This window comes from Rhinopithecus bieti, unplaced genomic scaffold (assembly GCF_001698545.2).
Source record: "Rhinopithecus bieti isolate Rb0 unplaced genomic scaffold, ASM169854v2 scaffold_44159, whole genome shotgun sequence".
NCBI lineage: Eukaryota > Metazoa > Chordata > Mammalia > Primates > Cercopithecidae > Rhinopithecus > Rhinopithecus bieti.
The window spans coordinates 752,924-771,418 of record NW_016818573.1 but is presented as its reverse complement, the minus strand read 5'-3'; the positions used below and the strand labels follow the sequence as shown (position 1 = coordinate 771,418).

Sequence of the window (18,495 nt, the reverse complement as noted above, 5' to 3'; positions counted from 1 at the left end):
AAGATGGGATTTCACCAGGTTTCCCAGGCTGATCTCAGACTCCTGGGTTCAAGCAATCCTCCTGCCTTGGCCTCCCAAAGTGCTGGGATTACAAGTGTGAGCCACTGTGCCCAGCCCGTCTGTTTCATTTGTCCCTCACCCTACCCTGTGGCTGTTTGGGCTTCAAGCTTGGAGGAAAACCGCATTTTTGGAAACTTTTTTCTCTTGACCTACTGAGTTATATTCTGCTCAGCTCTACTTTACAGACCTGGAGGAGCAAAAGGAGGGGGTTTCTTACCCCACACTTGGGAGAGAGGACCCTGCTCCAGCCCACGTTTGCCCTTCTTGAGTAATCTGGGATGAGATGATTTGGGATGGGTGGTGGTTCACTGGCTCTTCCGGCAGAGAAAACAGCCCAGGGCTGGGATGCAGATGCTCTGGGTATGTTGCCCACCCACCCATGCCTCTCACCAACTGTGGGAGCAAATAACTTTTTACCTGTGGTCCTCAGTTTCTTCATCAGTGAGATGGGCTAATATGCCTGCCCAGAGGCATTGTTGCAGCAAAAAGAGATGTAAAAGTGTGTGTCAGCTGAAAACCCTGTGCAAGGATAACAGATGTGGTTACAATTTCCAATGGGTCGATCCAGGGCCCCACAAGGAAGTTGCTTCCCTGAAGGACCAGGTGAAGAAAGAACTTGTGAGCAGAAGCTTCAAACCCATGTCCAGAACCAACATCAAGTTGAATCCTCTTGTCCACCCCTAGGCCCTCTGTTTCCTCCCACACCATGAGGACTGCAAGCCTGATGCAGAGAGGAGATGCCGATATTCTCTAGTACAGGGTTTGGCCAAGCACCTTGAGGGCAAGACATAACATCTGTTTTAGCCCTAAACTTTCCAGCTTCTAGCACAGTATGGGCCATACAATGTACATGTGGATGTTGAGTGAAAGAATGAATGAATGAGTGAATGAATAAATGAATGAATGAATTCACAAGTGGATGAAGAAATGCTGGGGCCACAAACAGGTCCAGCTTTTACCTCCTGGCCCCCAGGCTCCCATCCAAGCCTCCCAAACTTATCCTCCATCCTTCCTTTTACACAGTAGTGCATGACACCAGAGGTACCAAAAAGGCAAACTGGACTTTATTATAAAGTTGGCTACAAAGTCACCGCAGCACCACGAGGTGGCCATCTGGGCAGGCCCAGGCAGTCTGGCGGCCGGGTGAGTCCCGCACCAGGTACACGCACTCGTGCAAGCACACGTGTGACGGCAGGTCTGCCTTTCTCCATCGGAAAGGAACGTAGCGTCTCTTCGCACCCCCCACCCCAGGCGCGGGGCGCAAAAGTCACAGGAAGGGCCGCCAGGGCGGCAGAGTCCATCGGAATTGAAATCCCGTTACTGGTGTGTAGAGAATTCTACGTGGGTGTCAAGAGCCCCTCAGGGCACGGGCTGGCCCAGGTGGGCCTTGCCTTTCCCCCACCAAGGCCTAGGGGTGGCTTGGCCCCTAGGAGTGGAGAACTGGCCCAGGCCAATGGGGCAAGGCGGCGGGGAAGTGAGACTCCCCCATTCTCCGCTTGAAATCCCATTCAAGGAAACTCACTACGAGTGAATACAGATTGAAATGGAAACTGGGATCGCTCGAAGTCTCTTGATTTTAAAAAGAAGCTCCCCTCCCTTGCCCTCCCACCTCCCCCCCCCCAAATCCTGCAGGGCCTGGGGAATCATATATATCCCCTCTGGCCCCAGAATCCCCCCAACAGTCCCGGGGGGGTGGAGAGCGGCTCCACGTCTTGATGACAATATGCCATACTTGACGACGTTAAGTCACAGACTTATTCAAAACGTTGGTTCCCCTCCACTTCCATCTGCAGAGAGACAGAGAGAGAGAGAACACAATCAGCTAGGCCAATAAGGACAGAGGATCCTGGGGCTGAGAATGTGTTGGTATTAGTATGGGCTTCAAAGATGTTGGCTCAATGATGAAACGATGGCTAGAGGCTCAGCAGATTAGGGGGCAACTTGGATGGATGGAGTGAAACCATGGCTGTAGTTTAGGAAGGATGGAGCTGTAACCAGGGAGCTACCTCAATGGAGTCAGCGGCTGAGCCTCATCTTTCTTTTACCAACTTCTATAAACTCTTGCTCTGTATCCCTTTCAGGGAGCTAGGATACTATGATAGAGCTCTAGTTCCTCTTCCATTAGTTTGTCGTGTGCCCTAAGGAAAGTTTCTTTAACTCTGGGACCTTGATTATTTTAATCTGTAAAGTGGGGTAGTGAAGACTGACCTAGGACTCTCATGGAGTTAAGCACAAGCCCTTCCTTAAGGATTCTCTACCACTCTATCCCCCAGCCTCAACCCCTGCCAGGTATACTTGTTCAAACGTTCATATTAAGTCTTTCATTTTTTCTTATCCCCACTGCTACTCTCTGCAGCAGTGGATGTCATCCCCTTAATAAAATCAAGGTACAGAGAGGGGGAATTGATTTACCTAATTCTACCCAGCATTTCATTGGCAGGACAGGGACTTGAGTTCTTGGACCTTTTGGCTGACTCACCTTCATGGAAGCTGTCTTGAACTTGGCTCTGGAGTTGATGCAACTCATCAGTAAACCCATCATAGGGGAATGCTGAGACACCTGTCTCAAAGGCGGTTTCATATGTGGCCAGGTCCTCCAGGAAGCTATGGTCTTCTGGGGACAGGTTGTTGCAAGGCGATGGGGCCCCTCCTGGGCCCTCTGCTTCAGGATCCCCTGAGCCCCATTCCTCACTGGGGTCTGGAGTAGAGAGATCCATGAAGATGTCTTCCACGGGCGTCTCTTCCAGGAACATGTTATCAGGGTCAGCCAGGAAGTCCAGCTCCTGGCATTTCCAGGGTTTCAGGTCCAGGCTGAGCACAGGGGGGCCTGCCCCTGACAGGGACAGGTTGGAGTCTAGGGGCTCCAGTCCTCCAAGTGGCTCTAGTCCACCAGTGCCAGCCTCAGCTGAGAAGGGTCTGTCCATGCCCTGAGCCAATTGGCTAATCTGCTGGATGAGACGGTCTATCTCGTTCTGTTCCTTTTCAGAGTAGTGGAAGAAACTCTGCTTGACTGGCGAGGCCTCAGGTGTGAGCAGACCTTCGGGCACCAGGGGGACATCCACAGAGAGGGGGCCCCGGAGCTGGGCTAGGGCCAAGAGCGTGCAGTCCCCATTACCAGGGCTGCTAGGACTTGGGGGCAACTTCTCATAGAGAAAACTGCATCCCTCCTGGGCAAAGTAAGTCTTAGTAGGATTGGGACTCAGTTGCTCTGGGAAGGTTTGGCTGGGGCTGTCCAGGTGTGCTTGGAATGCTGTGCTGGGAGGAGTCAGCTGTTCATGGGCAGGGCTGCCCAGAGGCTCTGGGAAGGTGGCTGTGCTGGGAAGCAGCTGGTCTGGGAAGGTGGAGGTGCAGGGAGTCAACTGGTCTTCGTAGCTTCTGACTGAGGTTTCAGTCAACTGGCCTTGCAGTGGGCTAGTTAGTGGATCTGGGAAGGTTGCACTGCTGGGCGTCAACTGATCAGAGAAGGTCGCTGTGCTTGGAGTCAGCTGTTCTTGAAGAGTGCTGGATGGGATGGGCAAGTGGGTCTGGAAGGGCTCATGGAGGCTGAAGAGGAAGGCACAGCCTCCTGGCTGATGGGGCGTGTACGGTGGAGTGCACACAAGATCCTTGCTCAGTTCTGCTTGGAGAGAAGGCTCAGGCCCAGAAGGGAATGTCAGGTAACTGAAGTCCAGTTCTTTGGAGGGTCGGGGAAGCTCTTCTGATGCAGAGACAACACTCAGTTCAGGAGCACTGGGGAAGCTGGTGCTTCTGGGAGCCCCCAGGGCTGTGGTGAAGAGTGGGTTAGTGCTGGGGCACTGTTCCTGGGAAAGAATGTTTTCAGGGAATGAGGGCAGCATGGTCGGAGTGCCCAGGACATAAGCTGCCTGGGTGTCTTCAGAGTTCAACTGCTGGCGGAGGCTCCAGGCTTCCATGTCACTGGAGAGGAGAGAAGAGGCAGCTGGTAAGGGTCTGATGTCCATTTCCAGAGCAGTTCCCTGATTTGTATCTCCTCCATGCCGACCTCAGCTGCCCCCCAGGCCCCTGGCTTGTGGCTTACCTGATTGGGTAGTTATTGGCAGTAATGGGGCCCTCTGGACCTTCTGAGTATAATAGGCAGTAAATCCATGCCCAGCCTCCAGTCTTGGCCTGTAACCTCACTACCATCTCTGCCTGAATATCTCCACTCTCAGCCACTGGGGAGAAAGAAGATGCAGAGTTAGGATGCCCACCAGGCAACTCTACCTACTCCCTGCCCTTGGTCACCTCTCCACTGAATTGAGATAGCCATGACATCCTTTCTTCTGACTACCCTCACCTGCACCACTCAGCTCTCTACCTTGACCTCACCACTCAAAGTCCCCCAGTTCTGATTCGATTATTGCCTTGAATCCTCACCCTCATGTTCACCCTATAGCGTTCGAAACTGTTGGCTTCTGTTATCTCCCCAGCATCACTCTTGTGTCTTTGTCTGGTCTCCCATGCCCTTTCCCAGCTTGCTGTCTTGTCCCCAGCCTCTCTGGACACTCACACAGGCGGTAGTGTTGAGCAGAAGCGTGGGCCAGGTCCTCGGGGTGCAGCAGTCCATACCATGATTTACAAAGCAGTTCACTGCGCTCAAAGCCCAGGTAGATTAGGACACTGGGAAGGTGGAAAGGGTGAGGTCAGCTTTCTGTTTTCCTTGCTTGATACCCATGCATCTCACTCCCTCCCAGATCCTCTGCCCCCTTAAACCCCATCCTCCCTGCCCCTGACTCCAGAATCTAGGGTCCCTTCATCTCTGGCCTGCCTTCCTCTTGGAATCTGAACACTCCAGGCTTACCTCTCAGAGATGTCCAGTAGGGCCAGGTCTTTAGCATGACGACTCTGGAACATGGCCAGGAAGAGTGAGGCAGGGCCAGGGCCAGGGCCAGGGCCAGGGCGGGGTCTTGGCTCCAATGGGGCACAGAAAGCTGTGAACACGGGGTTTCCTGCCCAGTAGGCCCCAGGTGGGTGAGCATGGAATCGGCCTCGAATAAGCACCAGTTTGTTGCCTGCACTCTGGCGCCTGAGGGACTTGGAGGTGTTGAAGCGGCAGCGGAAGAGGCGATCTAGATAGGAGGAAAGAAAAACAGGTAAGAGGGTGAATGGCTGAGAGAGACAGTGGATAGTGGGGAGAAGGGCAGCAGGTGGGAAATTGGACTAAGGAAGGGAGAAGGGAGTCCTTACCAGTGTCCAGGGCAGAGGGCAGGGTGAGTTGCTGGCGCACAGTGAGGTGGTCAGCTGGGTCAATGATATCGTAGATGCTATCACCCTGGGCAACCAGGTCCACCTGGAGGAAGGAAAAGAAGAGATGACCATTAGTGAGAACAGCAGAAGCCAATCTCTGATCTATAGTATCTAGTAGGGTATAACCTCGCCCTCCATAGTAATTCCCAGTTCCTCAGGAGTGGAAGTCTCATGGCACCCCCTCCATGCCCAGCCTCAGCTGAAAGGACCCTCTGCACTCACCATGGAGTGGCCCAGATGCTCGCTCACACTCTCAGACAGGTACAGCAATTTCCCCTCGGCTGTGAACACAAGCAGAAAGCCGGGTAGGGCCGCTACGATGTCCTCAAGTTCTTGAGCTGAGAGAAGCCCCGTGGGGCCCGCCAGAGGAGTGCCTGTAGGGCGAGAAGACGTGGTGAGTCAGGAGTAAGACTGGGAGCCAAAGCAGAAGTGAAGAAGGCATGGTCTGAGTTTCAGAGAATCCAGAGGAATTTCTCGTGGACCTGCCTCTGCAAACACCTGTTGACCCGCTGCCCGCACCTCTTGGCCTGGGAACCTGTTGCTGTATCTCCTCCATAGCCCATAAGCCCCGGACTGCTAAACCGGGGTCGGCTACTCCTCGCCTCTGAATTTCAGAACCGCGGACAGAGCTCCAAAGCGGCTCTGATTTCAGAACCGTGGACAGAGCTCCGAAGAGGGCTGTGGGTTCAGCACCGTGGACAGCGCCACACACAGCAGACGCAGCCGTCAGCACCATGGGCAGTGCCCCGAAGGCGATCCCTTTCAGCACCGCGGACAGTGGCTATGTTCCCCTAGGCTCAGGCAGCTCCATCCCTGCAACTTCCCGGGCTTCCCTCCCCAGCTCCCGGAGCGCCTCTGCACTGGCGGGCACCGAGGCAGCTCTGTCCTGGCTCTACTCCTCTCATAATCTGGTGTTAGGGACACCGACCAGGCTCTCTAACTCTCATTCAGAACTAAGGTGAGGTCTGGAGGGAGCTCAGGAGGAAAAGTAGATAGTCCCGCATCTCCCGAGTCCCAAATCTCCCCAGCTCGCCAGCACGCTGCCCTAGACATGCGGCAGCCCCAGTGGGTTCCCTCAGCTCCAGGGTCTCCGGCACCTGGCAGCTCGGATCTGCGGTAGCCCCAGCATGCTCACCTCCAGCGAAGAAGACACCCTTGCGAGTGTAGATGCAGGCGAGGCTCATGATGTGCAGGTAGGACAGCCGGACCTTGTCCGCTTCCGCCAGCGGCAGCAGCTCCTTGAGGTTCCGGATCTCGGCGTTGATCTGGTCCCGGCGCGCCTTGGAGGCGCCCTTGGTGGAGCGGTACATGACCGGCGGCTGCGGAGCTCCAGCTCGGGCGCCCGAGCACCTGCGCTCCCGTCCCGACGCACCGGCGGCTTCCTCCTCCGTGCTTCCCCTTCTCTCGCTCAGGCTCGCTCTCTGCTCTCCTGGGCTCCGCTCGGCTGCGCTGCCCCCCTTGCCTGCCTCACGCCGCCTTATATAGCTCCTGCCAGGCGTGGGGGGCTCGTTTTAGAGCGGGGGGGCGGGAGAGCGGGAGGCTGGGCTAAGCAAGCTGCAGCGGGAGCCGCTGACTGGGGAGGGGGGCTCCTCCTCCCGCCCGGCTTCCGACGTCATCTTATGACGTAGAATGAGAGCGGGAGGGGGGCGGGCGAGGGGGGAGCAGGAGGCTGCGGAGGGGGCCGAGCCTGGAGGGAGCTGAACGGAGAGGCAGGCGCTGCGTTAGGAAAGCTTGAATGGGGTGTGGGGACCCTGGCGTCCGAACGCGTACAGTTGAGGGAAGAGACAGGGCCAGGGTTAGGGCGGCCTGAAGCCCCCGGCAGGAGTTTGCAGAGGGCAGAGAGGGGCTGGCACTGAGACTAATTTTTCTGAGGAGTTGAGGGAATGGGGAGGAATAAGACTGTCTACAAATCCCCCTCGTTACTTGACAGACAAGGTCACGTTCACATGCAGGGAAGGAGGACTTTCCTTGGCCTCCGGGGGACAGGTCACAGCTGGGGTTCGTCTCTGGGAACTACTTAACCTGGGATTCCCTTGGCCATTTTCAAAGAAAAAATCCCCACCCCCGCTTTCCAAATTGGGACTTGGCGGCTAATCAGGAGGTGTTCATGGGGGTCTAAGTCCCTAGGATGGGTGGAAAGGGAGTCCGGTGGGAAAGGGACCAGCTGAATTTGGCGTTTATCCTGTTTTCCCACAGCCAGGAATAGAAATCAACACCAGCGCTGTAGTCTGCAGTGATTGTTGGTTTCCCTCTCAGCTAATTAACCTTACTGACAGGGGAAACTGAGGCAGGGACGCGGGACACGGCGAGGACCTGGGTCTGCACTTATGCATCCCTTCCCCCCGTTGCCGGCCCCCAAGCGAGTGCTTCCCCCCGCCCTGCTGCCAGCCTCGGTCTCCCCGAGGGCCGGGGGCGGGGGCGGGGCCGGGGGAATCCCAGCTCCATATTAGGACAGGAATCCTCCGGCGGCTGCCGCGGCTGCGGCGGCGGCGGGCGGGGCCTCGCTGCCTCCGCACCGCTCCGGAGGGCTCCCCGCCCTGCCTAGGCGGGCAAGATGGGGGAGCAGCCGAGAAGCGAAGGGACAGCGCTGGACCCTCTATGACCCCTGCACCTACCAGGGACCCTGTATTTTCGCCAGGTTCCCTCCACCCCCTCCACATTTGCGGCGCTAGGGCTGCTGGCTCTGCCTCTCCACCTTCAACTCTCCACTCCCCACCTTCGTTTCTTTTTTCTATTAGCGTGTTTGGTGGTCGGCTCAGCTTAGTGCCTTGACCCCTGAAGCTTCCCCTTTCCTTCTTCTCCATATCCTGTCACCTTTGCTTTATCCCCACCCCCCACACTCGCTTTTTTCTCTTTTCACCACAGATTATTGCTCTCTACAGGGGCAAGGAGGTGCCGTTCTTACCCCGGGATTCAATAATGCAAGAAGCAAGTGGGCTAGGGAATGTTCTTATCTGAAATCTCGTCTGATGGAGTAGCTGTGTGCGCATGGAATCGCTTAAGAGGCTGGAAATGAGGCCACTTAAAAATTGGAGGAGTGGGACTGGGAATTTCCAGTCACACAGGAAGCATGGAGATGAACTTTGACATCAAAAAGGACAGCTTGGGGCTACGGAACTCCCCACTCCTCATGGAAAGGGGTGGTAGCAACAGAGGTAGAGTGGGAGGAGAGGCAGCTGAGGAGAAATATGTCTTAGAAGAGGGGTACAAGGTGTGGAGACCCTATTCTTGTGTCTTATGCATTTTGGCAGAGGTTGGGGCCATCCTGTGGTCAGTGTCGCAACTGAGGTGGAGGGAACGATGTCCGTGTGTCTGTCTGCTACAGTCTCTAACCCTATTGATCTGGATGACAGAGAGATGATTCCTCCTGGACATGGATCTGTGTTGCTTCTTTTATCTCAATCTGACCTCTAATGTATCTACCCACCCCTCTCTCAAGCTTCCATTTCAACAACCCTTGATCTTTGGATCCCCTTCCGTATGAAATTCCAGGGGGGTTGTTCCTGTGTTCTTCACCCACTGATGATAAAGCTGCCTGTGAGGCATTCTGAGCGTCCCTCTCCACAATAAGAGGAGTCTACTGACTGGGTCCCATGGCCTCTAGCAATCTGAGCGAATCTGCAGTGAAGGAATGGGGCGCCAACCGCTGTCCGTGGTGCTGAAAGAGTCACCGGGGAAGTCAGGCTACGGTTTGCCAGGGACATTGAAGTAGGGTTTGGGTACCCACAGGCCTCAGAGTGAGCCTCCCCTTTGACTGTCCCCTTATTTTCTGTGAATGAATATGGGGGTTTTGCAGGGAGCCAAGATTTCTGGGCTCTAGGGGTGAAGTAAGCAAGGGAAGAGAACTGGGCTCAAGGGAAGAGCCCCCGGCTTTTTCCAGAAGAATGGAATGGGAAGAAGCACGTTGGAAGGGAAGAAGGGTCTAGAAAGGGACAAGGGAGGGGGTAGAGAAGGGCTCATTTTAGTTCGCCCACTCTGATTCAAGTTGAGAAGCTCTGTATGCCCCGATGTCTCCTCTCCCTAGGCCAGCTCCCACTCCCCTTGCCTCCCACCTCCGTGAAGCTATTTTTAACCGTGCAGAACCAAAAATAGCTTGGCAGCAGCTTCAGGCCGTGGGAGAGGAGCTATTTATATCACCAGTGACGGTTCCGAAATAGCAAGCAGGAGGAGGGGGGCGGCTGGCACACTAGAGAGCTCCTGGCCGCTGCTAAAAATACTGGCAGTGTGAGTCATCCTGGCCTGGCTGAGTCACCCCACTCTCTCCCCCAAGTGGCAGGCAGCAGCAGCAGAACAAGCTAAGAATTAGAAGCCTGAGATGGGGGAGGCATCAGAGCCTGCTGGCTGTGGGAAAGTGGGCAAGGGAGTGAATTGGGAGAGGGGCTTTGGGGTGAGTGTGTAGAAGGAATGGGAGAGCAGAGCCTCTCAGCCAAACCTACTGGGCAAGCATGCAGCATCCCCAGCTATGCATTACCGCTCAAGGATGCTTGGGCAATTGAAGGAAAAGAGCCAGACTGTGTGTGTGTGTGTGTGTGTGTGTGTGTGTGTGTGTGTGCGCGCGCGCGCACCTGTGTTCATTTGACTGAGACTGTTTGTGTGTCCTGTGTGTTTGCCTCTAAACCTGTCTGAACGTGGTTGCACGTCTATATCTCTACCTGTTTGCATGTATCTTTGTAGCTGCGAGTCTGTACCCCTGTATATCTATGTTTACCTATGTCTGCATCTATGTCTGTCTTTTTTTTGTCTCCAACTTATGTTCTGTGCAGTTCTATGTTTGTGCCTGTGTGTATTTATGTCTACAACTTTCCATATGCCTCTCTGTCAGTGTCTGTGTTTGTGTCCATATCTGAGTCTGCTCTGGGTCTTTCAGCATCTGATGGCGTGGTGGGATGTGCATACGTCCCCAGACTCAGTATAGCTTCTGTTGCCCTCTCTGATGTCACCTGTTGGGCTCCTGCACCATCTATATCTTGCTCACCCCTTTCCACCTAGCATATTCTCCTCTTTCCAAGGGCCCCCTAACCATTTACAAAGCTCTCTTGTTGCATGCAATCTCTAGTAAAAACATGGAGGAAAGGAGCCCCACATGACCTCTCCCTTTTCTCTTGAATCATCCTGAATTCTCCCTGGCCTGCAGGAGTAAGTGGTTTTCCATCACTCCATATTTGGAGAGCTGAGAGAAGAGAAGGGCTTTCTTTAGTTCTAAAAAAAAAAAAAAAAAAAAAAATCCTGGTGTGGGCACAGGCATGCGTAGCGCGCATGCACACACACACACAGGCGCACATACACATGCACGCACACACACACAACTGAGAGAATGAGACAGAGAAAAAAATCAAGGTCCCTTCTTTACTGAGAAGAGCTCGCATCCGTTGCCATAGCAACCCACCCACTCCTTCCCCGAAAAATCACCAAGAAGAGGTGATGGCATCGAGGAGGGATTGGCTGATTCCTTTCTTTATTATTTTTTCCGAAAAAGGGTTTTGTAGCAAAATGGGCCGTGAGTTCCCTTGCTCCTGTCTTGCACAGCTTTATTGGGAATCTGGGGGAGGGGCATCACCCCCCAGCCTTTATCAGAGAAGAGGAGGTGTATCTTTTCCAGAGATTTGGAGGAGGATTACCTCCTGGGAAGGAGTTGAAGGGTAGCTGAGGAATCTGCTTCTTCAGAACAGCATGGAGACTCCTGGCTGCTAGTCTGGAGATATGGAGCAAGGATCTTGACAGAGGGCTGTCAAAGTGTGATCTTGTCTTGCTCTGGACAAATGTGTCTACGAGAAAGAGAAAGGGGGAGGAAGGGAAGGGAAGTTGGGAGAGACAGAAAGAATATGAATGAATGAATCACTGAATGGGGCGTCAGAGAAAATGACAATATGCCAAAGGATGCAAGCTTGCAGTAGTGGTCAGACCAGACAGGTGGGCAAGATGGTCCAAGAAAGATGCATTGATGCAATTGGTGGTGCTGCAAGTCACCAATGAGACCACAGCTGCAACTACTCAACTTACGGCTACAGGTGAATGTTCCAGAGGAGCACTGACGCCCATTTTTCACAGTTCTATTCCCAGCCTGAGTCTCAAAGGCCTCTCCAAAGCCTGGCCACCAGCCACTGCAGCCACATCACTCTCTCAAGTGAACTGTAGCTTCCTGCCAAACGACTGGATGGTGGAAAGAAAGGGATTCCTTGTTTCCTGTGCTTGGCTTGCTACAGAAATGGGGTCACTTGGGGCTCGAGCTTGGAAAGACAGATGAAGAATCTGACCCTGGAGAGAGACACCTTTCTTTCTGGCAGGCTGCTGCCACCCTCAGCAGGCAAGGGCATGGCCAGGTGAGGTTGGCATGGGCAGTGGGTGCAAATCCACTTAACGTTATGGAGCAGAGGGACAAAAAGATTCCAGATTTGCTCTGGCCTGTTAGACACATTCTCACGACAAATCTGACTGTTATCATTATTTTTATTTATATACAGTCTTGCTCTGTCATCTAGACTAGAGTGCAGTGGTCTGATCATAGCTCACTGCCACCTCAAATTCCTGGGCTGAAATGATCCTCTGTGTCAGCCTCTCGAGTAGCTGGGACTACAGGCATAAACTACTACACCCAGATAATTGAAAAATTTTTTTCTGCCGAGGCTGGTCTTGAACTCCTGATCTCAAGCAATCCTCCCACCTTGGCCTCCCAAAGTGCTGGAATAACACATGTGAGCCAAGACACCCAGCCTTGACTGATATTATGATGCTCATTTGATAGATGGTGAAACAAAGGCTCGGAGATGGATAATGACTTAATCAAAGTCACACAGCTAGTCTCTGGCAATGCTACGCCTCACCCCTAGTTCCTGCTCCCAACCCAAGCTTTCTTTCTTGCACCACATGATAGGGCTAGGGTTTACAAACTATGGACTGCAAATCTAGCCACATCCAGACTGCTGCCTCTTTTTGTGAATAAAGTTTTATTGGAATATAGTCACATTCATTCATTTACTCATTGTCTATGGCTGTTTTCACATTACAATAGAAGAGCTGAGTAGTTGCAACAGAGACCACATGGTTCAAAAGCCTAAAGAACTTTTTGACCCTTTTTTACTAACTGACCCTTTAGAGAAAAAGTTTGCCATCCTTAGACCAGAGGATGAGTTCACACCACGAATACCTCCACTTGCTTCTCTTTCTCACCCAGAAAGCTCTCTTAACCCAGGGTATACCAAGCTATCATTTCAGCTCCCTTTACTGTTCCAAATGTCAGAGAGAAGTAGTGCTCCTGTACAACTTAAAGGAGGAGAGGTGGGAAGCCCAATGGGCCAGGCTTTTTATTGGTTTCCAGCCTCCTTTGTGGCTGTGGAGATGTATCCTCCCCATGCAGGATGACACTCCACTTCCTGCAACAGTTGTTGGAAAAGACAATGAGGGGACAGGGTACCCTATTCCATCCCTATTCCAACCCTAGTCTGCAGGACTGCATTTTGGGCAGGGGGTCTCAGGGCTGGTGATTAAGGCATTGTAAGGAAGAAAAAATTTATGTATGGGAGGAAAAGGAAGGTATTGTGGGATCTTGGGCCTCCCGAAGCCTCCAGTCTGACCCAGGGGAAGAATCTCTCTATGTCTTCTCAGAGATGTTGATTAAATTGCCCAGGATCACACAGCTAGAATGAGATACATCCACAATTGAACCCAGATTTTCCTGACTTCTACTTTGTTTTTTTCTAGGTTGTTCTTTTGAATTGGTGGATTTGAAACCAGGGAAAGGTTTTCTAACAGATTCCTAAGCACCTCCCCATCCTGCGTCCACGGCTCCGCGGTCAGTGCATTGAGAATAGGAAACCCACGCAGAGCTGGCTTGTGCAGTGGCCGTGTTGTCTTCCGCTGCATCTTAGCAGGCTGTTTTCCTTTTCTTGAGGCCTTTTCATTATGCTATCACTCCCTCAATTCTACTTGCACATGAAAGCATTCAGAACATTTTATCTATTTATGGTTATGAAATCAACAAAGCTCATGTAAAGAGGGTGCAGGCTGGCACCCACGCATTGAGACGGCCAGAGCTGGGTGAATGAGCGGAGAGCCAGGAAGGTGAGGGACATAGAACCACGGAGGGGTGGGAGGGGGAGAGTGGAGCCCAGGTGGGAATAGATGAAACTTTTGTGGGCAATGTCCTGAAGGCAGGGCTGAGAGAAGAGGACGCAAGGAATGCAGTGAGGAGCAAGTCAGAGCAGCCACATTTCAAGAGGGGAAAGAAACCTAATCAACTAAAGCCACTTTTCAAATGCAGAGCAGCGACCTCTTTGTGCCCTGGGGAGGCTGGAGGAGGAGGACTTTCCTCACATTCATTTTCAGAGTCGTCTCCACCACCACTCCCAGCTGGCGAATTCTGGCCCTGCTGGTCCTCCAGTGAAGTCCGGGAACCCCCTCAGTGCCCCCAGCCCCTGTGCTTCCTCATCACCACACTCTGCACCCTGCGCTGTCCCTGCGTGTTTACTTGGCTGTCTCCCCTACCAGCATCTACATCTGGTCTTCATGTTCCCAGCATCCAGTACAAGGCCTGACATAGGGCAGGGGCTCAGGCATGTAAGTCATTCATGCAACAAAGCTGAGGGTGGAATTTGTGCCAGCCTCTGCAGTGACGTGATGGTGCCCACAAACAGCTGGTCTCAGCCTCATGGAACCTGCAAGCTGGTGAGAGAGCAAGGGGTCCATCCAGCAACTTTAGTGGGATACTGCTGTCAAGGAGGCATGCTGGGAGTTTGGGGAGAGCAAAAGGAGGGGTGACCCTGCCTGAGGAGTCGGCACCGGCCTCCCCAAGTAGGTGCATTTGTGTTGAGCTGCTGGTAGCAAGGTCAGTGCTGACTGGGCCAGGCTGTGCTGGGTGGGTGGCTGGGTGGACAGAGGAGTGTGGCCTCATAAATGAAACTTGACACAGTGCCAGGTAGCCACAAAAGAAACCACTGTAGCTGAGGTTGTGTTAACATGGACAGGCAGCAAAAGTGGAGAGAGGGCAGCCTCTGTCAGGGCCAGGAGGTTTGGCTCTAGAACTTATGCTCTGGGTCCAAGCCTAGCCTTGAGCAGAGCAGCCAATGAGGAAGGGCCAACCGCACCAGGGGCTGTGAGGCGGGGCCCAGGGCATCCCCCAGGCCTGACTCTGATAAGCCTTCCAGCTTGTCTGGCCTCATGCACCCCCTTGCCTCTCTTCCAGCTACATAAGCCTTCTTCCAGTCCCTGGCCTGCCACCCTCCCGGCCGCCACAGTGCCTTTGCACATGCTATTTCCTCTCCTGGGGTGCCGCTGCCTCTCTCCTCTGCCAGGTTCTTCCTATTTTCCCCTGTTAGTTCAGCCCAAATATCATCTCCTCTGGAAAGCCTTCCTGACCTTCCCGATGAGGCCAAATCCTCAGCTACAGATTTGCAGGCACCCCAGGCCTCTGTTGGCACTTGGCGAAATGGCGATTTAATACTTTATTTTGGTGAGGAATTTATTGCCTCTTCTCCACTAGACTGTGGTCACCATGGCAGGGACCGTGACTGTTTTGCCCACTGTTAATTCCAGTGTGGAGTAAAGTGCTTCATAAACATTTTTAAGAAATGTTTAAAAGATGGAAGGAATGGAGAGATGTTCCTCAGAGAAGAGGAGGTTTGAGGGGGTGCTGTGGTATTTGCAGATGTTTGAAGGACCATCAAGAGGCAGTGGGAGCGACATGGTCTGCGTGGAAAGGCCAGCGGGCAGGGAGGTACCTGGGGCAGGAGGGGGTGGCAGGGGGAGGAGAATCTGGGCTGAGTCCTGCCTCCTCCACAGATTGCTTTTGTGACATCGGTCAGTTAAGTGACTTAACCTTTTGTGCCTCAGTTTACCGATTTGTTAAATACAGAAGTGGGGAGAATGATGGCACCTCTATCAAGGGACTTATGTGAGCATTAAAGGAGTTAAGTAGTTAAAACACTCAGAAAATGCCTGATGCATAAAAGGAGCACAAGAAATGCTCAATGGCAGAATGTTGGTCATTAACTTTATGAAAAATATAATTGTGAACAAGGCTATGCAGAGACAGCACGGGCTGGTTCAGGAGGCAGCACATGTACTGGCACTGCAAGTGTAGAAATAGCCTGGGTACCCACTAGCAGCTTTGGTCCAGGCCAGGTGTGAGAGCACAAGATGGAGCCCAAGCCAGGCTGGGGCTGTAGCCTGGAGAAGTCAAGGGATATACCTAAAGTGCCCCTCAGGGCTCTGGCTCAGGCCCCAGCAAGCTTCTTCCCCGGGCAGCAGCTCCCCCTTCACTGTTCACCAAGCCAGGGATGGAGGGCCTGGGCTAGGCCCAACACAACCTTCTGGTGCTCAGTAGCCCAGCTCCCCTTGCCATTCTTCTGGAAGCCGACCTGACCATGTTCTTCCCAGCTTAAGACCCTTATGGCTCCCATTATCTCTAATTACTAAAAACTCCTCCAGGCTGGCACCTCCTTTCTTCCCCTTCCACCCACAGGTGCCTCGGCCTCCAGAGGCTCCAGCTTCAAGTCTCTCCTTGTTACTAACAGGGCACAGCTCGTAACATGGGAGTTTACAGATGTGGCACCTACCCATACCTTGTGTACCTGATGAGTGTATTAATTCATGAAAACCTCACAGCAGCCCTGTGACATGCCTGCCATCATTACTCCCACAGGCCCTGGGCCAGCAGAGAGGGAGTCTACAGGGAACAGTCCAGGGGGTCCCAGGAAAGACTGATGGGGTTTAAGCCTCCAGTGGTCAGAGAGGGTCAGGGACTGGGCCTAGGGGCAACAAAGAAGAGACCCCCACGAGCAGGGAGAATGGTGCTCTCCATGCCTGGGAATGTGGGAACCACAGGGAGTTGGGTGAACCATGGTGAGCAGGGGAGAGTGACCTTTACGGCTGAGGATGGAGCAGCTCCTGAAGCCAAGAAGGGCTGAGCACTGGTGGGAGGGGAGGAGCACTAGGAAGCTCTGGTGGAAAGGACCATCAGGTTGAAGGGAAAACCCCTGAATTCCCAGCCCTGACAAGCTGTTAGTTGGGAGAGTCTTCTGCAAAATGAGTCCAAGGTCCAGGAAGAAGAAGAGGTGAGCTCAGTCTAGATGTCAGTGGATTATGTTTGGTGCAGGGGAATAGTTCTGAACAGGAGCAGCGGAAGATGCAGATTCTGTTCCCAGCTCTGCCACTAGCCTGCTGAGGGTGTTCTGCAAACCTCTCCCGGCTCACTGGGCCTCAGTTTTTGTATTTGCAAAATAGCAGTGGGTCAGACCCCTTAGCCTCAAAGGGCCCTCCCAACCTCTGGTACTTGAGCATCTCTGAGTCTGCTGGGCCACCTGTCCCAGTGCCTCTTGGGCTTTGGAAGTTGAATGCTGCAACCCCAAGCCCCAGTTTCAGGTGGTGATGAGCCCATTGCCCAGTGCTAGTGTCCAAGTAGGCCTGAAGGCTCCCAGAGGACCACGTCCTCAGCCCTGGATGGGCAGGGACCCTGGAGACCTGGCCTGTGCGGACATAGGGGAATAAGTACTGGGGCTGAGCCTGTAGTTTTGCTTCTTCCACCCAACCCATTGGGGGTCATTCTCACAGCTTGGTGCTAGGTACACCAAGGGACTCACCATTGGAGGGATCCGATGGGTTCCAAGGTGCACAAAACAGACTCCCAGATCATCCTCAGGTGGTCTACACAGCCTGTGGCTAAAGCAGCTGCTGTCTCCAGCACTTCTTAGCTTCAGTCTGGTGAGAGGAGGAAAGTCCCCTCAGCAGTGTCTTACAGGTGGCCACAGAGGGCCCCGAAAGCCTGGCCAAAATGCTCAATTTCAGAAAGTCCCAGACTCATAATTGGAGCAAGGGCCCTTGAAAGATGGTCTTGGATGACTGAGGCCTAATGCAGAGAGTGGAGTGACCCAGTGACTCACAGTCAGCACTTGGTGGAGGTGAACCCAGACTAGGTCCTTGGTTCGTGGTGCAGTGGCCATGCGGGCCTCCCACAGGCTGGCCTCTGGGGTCCAGGTGCTGAGAAGCCTGGGCCAGGAGGCAGAGCTCTAGGTCCTAGTCTTAGTGGCACCCTGACTTGCTGTGTGACCTTGGCAAATTGTGTCTGTCTGAGAGCCGCCTGAGTCTCCTCTGCACTGAGGGCTTGGCGCTGGGGGTGGACGCTCCATTGAAGCACCATTCAGGGTCCCAGGGCTAGCTGTACCAGAGCAGAAACTTCTCTCCTCGCCACCCTTGGAGCCCTCAAGTGCTGCTTGTGTGTTCTTCTCCACCTCTGGGTCCCCCATCCCAGTCCAGAGAGGGGCCCAGAGATGTCTGGAATCTGCAGCTCCTTGAGAATATGTCGACACTTCCCAGCTGTCGTCCCAGGCCCCCGTCAAACGCCTCCAGGAAGTGCTGTAGGGAGAGGGCAGAAGTCAACAGGACCAGGCAGGGGTTCCAAAGGGCTGGGTCCACTTGACTCTGGGGAGCCCTACCAGACCCCTGCAGGCCACACCTACATCCAGAAGCAAACTGGTCCTTGTAGGCAGTCTGGGGAAAGGTTTGGTTCCAGAAAGTTCCAGAGCTGGTGGCTGCAGGAATCCTTCAATGCAGGCGACGTTTGCAAGCAGCAGCAACCTGGTTGGTCGGTCGTGGAGTCCGTGGTGTCCAGAAGCTTTTCTAAACACCCTGCCCAGGTCCAGACTGTGCTGGGGAAGGAGAAGCAGTTTGTGTCATGACAGAGGTGTCCAGCCCCTCTGCTTGGTGCAGGGCAGGGGCTGGGGACTGGCACACGGGGCTGGCTAAGCTTAACCATAAGGAATGGCCTGACCTCTGGCCAGGAGGTCAGCGGCCGTGGGCTCTAGCCCATGCTCTCTCTCCAGGAACGTGCCATGTGGCCCTAGTCAATCACTACTTTTCTCTGGGCCTCAGTTTACCTTCCAGTTTAAGGAGGAGGTTGGAGCAACTGGTAAGGGGCTTTCCCGGGATCCTAACTCTGCTCCAGGCTGAGCACAGGGAGAAAAAGGTTAAAGGGCCGGGGGGCCTGGAGGGAGGCAAAGGTCTCCAGGGTCCCATTGTGGCCCCAAGGGTAGTGAAGTCCTCACCTGGTGTTTTCACCCTGTGGCCTTGTCCGGAGAGGATCCCCGAAGGCGCTAGGCCTGGCATCTCGTTTCTTTCCAAGGTTTGGACAGAAGTCTCCCCTGTTGGAGAAGGGGGGCGGGGGCGAGGGGCAAGGGCAGGACCTCCCTTTTCCTGGTTGAA

General features: G+C 53.8%; 2 protein-coding genes across 6 annotated transcripts; both read right to left on the bottom strand.

Annotated features, from left to right (window-relative positions):
- Positions 1-1,102: 1,102 nt before the first annotated feature.
- On the bottom strand, positions 1,103-6,784 carry NPAS4 (neuronal PAS domain protein 4). 2 transcript variants are annotated; one of them, XM_017857160.1, is made up of 8 exons: positions 6,440-6,784; positions 5,527-5,678; positions 5,245-5,347; positions 4,859-5,126; positions 4,568-4,677; positions 4,097-4,232; positions 2,540-3,975; positions 1,103-1,847 (listed from the first exon to the last, which is right to left on the bottom strand). In XM_017857160.1, the coding sequence occupies exons 1-8, from the start codon at positions 6,612-6,614 to the stop codon at positions 1,819-1,821; spliced, it is 2,409 nt and encodes an 802-aa protein (XP_017712649.1). In that variant the 5' UTR covers positions 6,615-6,784; the 3' UTR covers positions 1,103-1,818. The 2 variants fall into 2 exon arrangements, with proteins under 2 accessions (XP_017712649.1, XP_017712650.1); XM_017857161.1 differs by lacking the exons at positions 4,568-4,677; positions 5,245-5,347; positions 5,527-5,678; positions 6,440-6,784 and having other exon boundaries at positions 1,767-1,847; positions 4,859-5,036.
- Positions 6,785-10,726: 3,942 nt separating this feature from the next.
- Positions 10,727-18,489, bottom strand: LOC108518625 (uncharacterized). 4 transcript variants are annotated; one of them, XM_017857159.1, is made up of 5 exons: positions 18,339-18,489; positions 17,754-17,937; positions 17,459-17,649; positions 16,878-16,995; positions 10,727-11,069 (listed from the first exon to the last, which is right to left on the bottom strand). In XM_017857159.1, exons 1-4 carry the CDS (start codon positions 18,397-18,399, stop codon positions 16,991-16,993), a joined length of 441 nt encoding a protein of 146 aa, XP_017712648.1. In that variant the 5' UTR covers positions 18,400-18,489; the 3' UTR covers positions 10,727-11,069; positions 16,878-16,990. The 4 variants fall into 4 exon arrangements, 1 of the variants encoding a protein (XP_017712648.1); XR_001882412.1 differs by having other exon boundaries at positions 17,178-17,942; XR_001882411.1 differs by having other exon boundaries at positions 16,878-17,649; positions 17,750-17,942.
- Between the last annotated feature and the right edge of the window lie 6 nt (positions 18,490-18,495).

Excerpts from the sequence above, each read along its gene's own strand:
- LOC108518625 (XM_017857159.1), bottom strand. The coding sequence starts at position 18,399 with ATGCCAGGCCTAGCGCCTTCGGGGATCCTCTCCGGACAAGGCCACAGG. Across the intron at positions 17,938-18,338 it reads CCACAGGGTGAAAACACCAG|TCTGGACCTGGGCAGGGTGT; the intron begins GTGAGGACTTCA and ends TCCCCAGCACAG. Across the intron at positions 17,650-17,753 it reads GGACCAGTTTGCTTCTGGAT|CACTTCCTGGAGGCGTTTGA; the intron begins GTAGGTGTGGCC and ends CTCTCCCTACAG.
- NPAS4 (XM_017857160.1), bottom strand. The coding sequence starts at position 6,614 with ATGTACCGCTCCACCAAGGGCGCCTCCAAGGCGCGCCGGGACCAGATC. Across the intron at positions 5,679-6,439 it reads GGGTGTCTTCTTCGCTGGAG|GCACTCCTCTGGCGGGCCCC; the intron begins GTGAGCATGCTG and ends CTCGCCCTACAG. Across the intron at positions 4,233-4,567 it reads TGCTCAACACTACCGCCTGT|TGGCTGAGAGTGGAGATATT; the intron begins GTGAGTGTCCAG and ends CTTTCTCCCCAG.